This window comes from Chinchilla lanigera, unplaced genomic scaffold (assembly GCF_000276665.1).
Source record: "Chinchilla lanigera isolate Chin_1 unplaced genomic scaffold, ChiLan1.0 scaffold00002, whole genome shotgun sequence".
NCBI classification, from domain to species: domain Eukaryota; kingdom Metazoa; phylum Chordata; class Mammalia; order Rodentia; family Chinchillidae; genus Chinchilla; species Chinchilla lanigera.
The window spans coordinates 53,220,568-53,226,685 of record NW_004955403.1 but is presented as its reverse complement, the minus strand read 5'-3'; the positions used below and the strand labels follow the sequence as shown (position 1 = coordinate 53,226,685).

The following is a 6,118-nucleotide window of genomic DNA, read 5'->3' as shown; positions in this document are numbered from 1 at the left end:
AAAAAAAGAAAATTAAAGTGAAAACTTTCACTCTATAAATATTACTTTAACTCTTCCAGTTCCTCCATAAGTCACAAGACAGTGTAGATGTTTAATAGCATATAACTCCTGCCCTTAACGTGGCTGCTCTTGCCCCTTCAGTACTGTATGTTCTACCATCTTTGCCCCACATCTTGTCAACATTTGACAAGCATACTTTGGGTATGTGACAGTCATGTCCTTTGCACACTATCTCCTGATACAAAGTTTTGTTGGAACACAGGAATATTCTTACTACTGAAGGCTCACAACATCTTTTGAAACTAATGTTTTGGCAATTGCATAAGCTTCATCTGCTGACTTTGCCACATGTCCTGTGGGAGTGGAGACACCATATCCTCACCAGCACTTATTGTTTTATGCATTTTTGATGATAGTCATTCTGACTATGATGAGACAGAATCTTAATGTTTTGATTTGCATTTCCCTAAAGATGTTAAACACATTTTCATATTCTTTTTTTTAAAGATGGAGGGTTTTCTTTATCTTTTTAAGTTCATTGGTACATTTTAGGTATACCTAATGATCACATTCATCATAGGAAACTTGCACCTGTAAATGATATATCTTAGTTCTTCTTTTTTCCCATTCCTCTCCTCTCCCTGCAACCTCTTTCACCTCTTACTTACAAAGCTTTGCTACCATTTTATCCTTTTTATTTCAACTATTCAGCCATAAAGAAGAATAAACTTGAGACGTGCATAGTTAAATGGATGGACCTTGAGACCATACTTGTAAGTGAAATAAATCAGATACATCTGTGTAAATACCACATTGTCTCTCTGATGTGAGAAACTGAAAGTATAAATGAGAACCACAATATATAATAGATATTGTAAAATAGGAAAAAATTGTTCAACAGCATAGGGGAACTGGGGGAGGAAGAAAATGAAAAGGAAAAAATGAGAAAAAAGATAAAATGAAAACAAAGCTTGTGCATATTCTTGGCCACTGACTTTATTTCAAGAGAAAAAATAAAATAATTTCAATACAAGATAATAGGAGAGTAATAATAAACAATACACTGTATATTTTTGCCTTCAGAGTATGAAATATAGGCATGAAATATTGCCCAAACAATATTAGCACAAAATTTTCTTTTCAATGAACTAAGAGAAACTAGCTGTATAACTATTTTAACTATCTTTTACATAGAATTTTTTCCTTTTCCTTTCCTTCCTTTCTCCTTTCCCCCATCACATCCCTCTTTTCTTTTGAACATTTCCTTCCTTTTCCCCAATATCTATTGTACATTTTGGATCTTATTTACTTGTTCAGATTCTCACACTAGTGAGACAATATGATGTTTACACAAGCAGATTTGATTTATTTCACTTATGAGTATGGTTGCAAGTTGCATCTATTTACCTATGAAAGTCTCAAATGTATCCTTCTTTATGTCTGAGTAGTACTCCATTGTACAAAAAACACCACATCTTTTTTACCCATTTCTTGGTTGATGGGCCTTTGAGTTGTTTTTAAGATTTAGCTATTACAAATTATGCTGCTATAAACGTGGGTGCACATATATCTCAGTGGTATGATGCTGTCAATTCTTCTGGGAACATACCCAGAAAGTGAATACCTGGGTCAAATGGGACCTCTAATCTTAGTTTATTTAGGAATCTCTATGCTGATTTCCACAGTGGTGGCACCAGTCTACACTCCCGTCAACAGTGGAGAAGCATTCCTTTCTCCCAGCAGCCCCACTAGCATTTCATATTGGTTGATTTCTTGATGATAGCAATTCTCTCTGGAGTAAGATAAAATCTCAGCATTGTTGTACTTTGCATTTGTCAAATGACCAATGATATTGAACATTTTCATATATTTATTTGTCTTTTGTCTTTATTTTTTCATCTGAGAAGTGTATATTCATCTCAGATCCCCATTTTAGATTAGGTCTTTGAATTTAAGGGGTCTGTGTTTTCAATTCTTTATATGTTCTAGATATACGTCCTTTGTCAGAGGGGCAGATGACTGATGGAGAACACTATGATACAGCCCCAAGCAGGATTTAAATTAACCAGTTGACTTTCTATGTTCACTTGTGAAACTGTACAAAGATTAGACTGCTTCTCTGGACATGAAAAACAGACTTATAGTAAGTGAACCTTTGTGAGTCACTAATCCCTATTAAAACCTGTAATTGTGGATGAAGCAGGAAAGCCTCAAAGGATAAGACAAGATCACAGCCAAGGCCACCTGAATCTGATCACAACTAGCTATTGACTATAGCTTCAGACATCTCACTCCTGGGTGAAGATTAAGTTAATACCTTAGTGGAGAAGTCCCTGAGTGATTCTGCCCTCCTTGAATACTCCCCTCCCTTCTTTTGATAGCCAAATAAATATAGTCCACCCAGAGAAAGTTTTAGCCTTAGCCCTGAAAGAATCTCAAATTCTCTGAGAGGGCTTTGATCCTCCTGGAGCCCTGAAGTCATTCCATTTGCCTCTTTTTATTTAGCATTTGCTGTACACTCATTCAGGAGACTGCAGACCTGATCAGCCCACAATTATAGTTGGCTATAAATTTTTCTCACTCTGTGGGTTGTATTTTCACTCTGTTGATGATTTATTTTGTTGTGCAAGAGCTTTTTAATAAGAGATCCCATTTATTGATTATGTGTAGTATGCCTAGTTAGAACTGCCTAATCAGATCTTCCTGTGTAAACATCATATTGTCTCACTAGTGTGAGAATCCAAACAAGTAAATAAGATCCAAAATGTACAACTCATGTGGTCTGGGTTGTTTATGAAGTCTCTGCCTACACCTATATCTTCAACACTTCTACCTATTTATCTTCCAGTACATCTAGTGTTTCTGCTTTAATACTTAGATTTTTGAGCCATTTTGACTGTAGCTTAAGCATGGTGATACACATGGGTCTAGTTTGAGTCATGTGCCTGTAGAAAGCCAGTTTTTCCAGCACTATTTACTAAAGAGACTATCTTTCTTCCAGTGAGTATGCTTGGCTCCTTTGTCAAAGACAAGCTGGCTGAGTATGTTTGGACCTCAGGTCTGTTTTGTTGCCAATACCGTGCTGACTTTATTACAAATGTAAAATTCTTTTGGAACCAGAGGAGACCTAGAATAGCACTGACATTTCTGAATGTCTGTTCAATTCATTTGTCCACTTACTGATTGAGCTATTCATTTCCTTGGTGATAATTTTTTTTAGTTCTTCACAAATTCTGGATAGTAACCCTGTAAGGAGAGTATCTGGTGAAAATTTTCATATGCTGTTACTTCACTCTGTTCATTGTCTCCTTTTCTGGGCAGAAAGTTTTTAATTGGATTGTTATGGTTGATACATGGTGTCAACTTGAGGGATCTAGAAGCTAAAGTAACTCAGCAGTTCTACATCCTGGAGTGAAAAAGACATGCTCTTTCCTCTAGGATGTTCATCGTGTCAACTTGAGAAGTTTAAAAGTTCAGCTAAGTGATTCAGCAGTGGGCCAGGGTCCTTCTTTGTAAACATCCTCAGTCTGTGCAAGAGGAGGACACAGAGATGGTGTGAGTGCTGCACACCCCCAGGGGGAGTAGCCTGATTACAATATAGGGGAGAAAAACAGGTTTGTTCTCCCCCTCTTGTGCTCTTCCTCCTTTTGCTCTTTTGTGTCATCTTGGACTGTTGCCCCTGTGCCATGCCACCCTGCCTTGGACCCAGCTGATTATGGACTGAAACCTCCACAAGCTGTGAGCTAAATAAACCTTTCCTTCCTTAATTTTGGACATTGGATATTTTGTCTCTGCAACAAGAGGTAAGTCACCAAGACATCTGTGTAGTTCCATTTGTTGATTTTTACTTTATTTCCTGTGCCACTGGATAAAGTCCTATTCAGGAATTCATGGCTAGGGGCTGGGGATTTAGCTCAGTGGCACAGCACCTGCCTGGCAAGCATGAGGTTATGAGTTCAATTCCCGGTAATGCAAAAAAAAAAAAGGAAGTCATGGCTAAGCCTACAACTTCCCCTCATGTTTCCCTTGTTTCCCTTATGTTTTCTTCTAGCAGTTTCAAAGTTCCGGATCTTATACCTAGGTCCTTAGTCCACTTTGAATTGATTCTTGTATAGCACAAGAGATAAAAATCTAGTTTCAATATTCTACATACACATATCCAGTTTTTTCAGCAACATTTGGAAGGATCAGGGAGGGAAGAGGGGGTAAGGAATGAAAAATAAAGAATTAAGGTATATTATGTACATGTACCAGCTCCTCATGTGAATATCATTAAGTACTGCAAACATGTACTGAGGAAAGAAAGAGTGAAGGAAGGGAATATCAGGAGGAAACATAGAAGACATGAAGAATGTTGGGTAGAGCAAACATGTTCATTATCTTGTGATGGTGCTTTCACAAAAGTGCTTATGTCAAAACACTATCACACTGCAGATTTTAATGTTTGCAGTATACATGTCATTTATGCCTCAATAAGGATTTTTTAAATAGTGGCAATTATTTCAAAGTGACCTCAATGGACTGTTCTGCATATCAAAACACTGTGAAGAATTTATACTGATATGTACAGTATACATTAAGTTACAAAGAGCAGGGCATCTAATTACAAAAATAGTGTTTATATCCTTAAACTTACCCTGATTTTATCACTGTATTATATACACATATAAATTTTCACAAACCCCATAAATTTATGACATTCAAACAAAAACTAGTAACAAATAAATAAGGAAAAAGAGTATTAGGTTTCTAGATAGGCAAAATAAAACAAACACAGACAAAGCTTTCTTGAGAAACACAGGTTATTTCTGTGAAGTAAATAAAATTCATTCACTTGGGTCTGAGAAATCATACAGCTCTCAGGCATCCATTAGCACTTTTATGAAAGCCAGGCTGGGGCGCAGTCCTGCCTGCTGTGCATGGGAAACGCTGTGGAGAAAGCAAGGACTGACAGTTCCATCCTCAGAAGAGCACTGCCAACTCCGCTGCCTTCGGTGCTTAGCGAAGCACGTCCACCTGGAGCAGGGCAGACCACAGACCTGCAAGACTTGCACAGGGAGCTATGATAGCCTCCCCTTCTCTGTCCTCTAAAGGCCAGTGTTAGGTGCTGCCACCAGCCTCCTCCATGGAAGCCCCGGTGCTCACCATGCAGCCTTTCCTCCTTGTATCTACATTTTTCTTCTTTTGGGACCCAGTGCTGGCAGGTAAGTTGGAATATTCCTAAGGGGGAAGAGAAGGTTTCATCTACAAAAGCAATCCCACTGAGCAACATTCTGAATATGCTCCCACCAAGGGCTCCTTAATTTGCAAAGTAGAAAAGGGATCAGTAAGTTTTGATGTCAGTAAGACCTGAGTTTAGGCTGTTTTCTTTTTCCTTTGTAGTCATGACTACCCGGGGCTCCTCCATGGAGATGACAGTCTGGCCAGAGGGAGAAGGCAGAGTTGGCTCTCCAACTTGCTGGACAAAGCTGTGCTTCTCTGAGCCTGTTTCTTCAATATGAAAATTCTTACACTATGAAAATTATAACTGTGGGGCTCAGAAGGGAGTGATACGTGAAATATGTCTATTTTGCCATTATTGTTTTGTCTTTGATTTAAGAACATGTCCAAGTATAACAGTCCAAGCCAGCAAACAATGAAAGGCCAATTTACAAAGCTTTCTAAGATTCTGAAATTGCTGATAGTTACTTTACCATTTCTAGGTCCTTAGGCACATGAAGATACAGCTTTGGACCCATTTCTCATTTCAAGAGAATCACTGGGCTCTTGGTAATAAGAGGAATGTGTGATCAGATGAGGTAACCACTAAGGGGACATGAGGGGCAGACTGACTAGTCTTTTCTTTTTTATTATTATTTTAAAGAATAAAAGAAGGATAATATAGCAGTAGGAGGCTTACCAAATTACAGACAAAGTGGTAGGAAATTATCAATGGTTATTGTTTTACATATTGTTATCTACAAGACAGTTTCTCAGGAAAACAAATAGACAAATAATAGTGAGTTACAAACAAAACAGGTAGGAGATTATCAATAGTTGTTGTACTATACTTTGGTATCTTCAAAGTGGTTTCTAAAGAAAATAAATAGAGCTATACATGAGTGACCTATTGAATAAT

General features: G+C 37.8%; 1 protein-coding gene across 1 annotated transcript in view; it reads left to right on the top strand.

The window, feature by feature from the left end:
• The first annotated feature begins 5,146 nt into the window (after positions 1–5,146).
• Defb134 (defensin, beta 134) overlaps positions 5,147–6,118 on the top strand; it is a 6,269-nt gene continuing 5,297 nt past the window's right edge. Inside the window, exon 1 of the mRNA XM_013514937.1 lies at positions 5,147–5,204. Within this exon, the coding sequence (XP_013370391.1) occupies positions 5,147–5,204 (58 nt within the window). The remainder of the gene's footprint in view (positions 5,205–6,118) is intronic.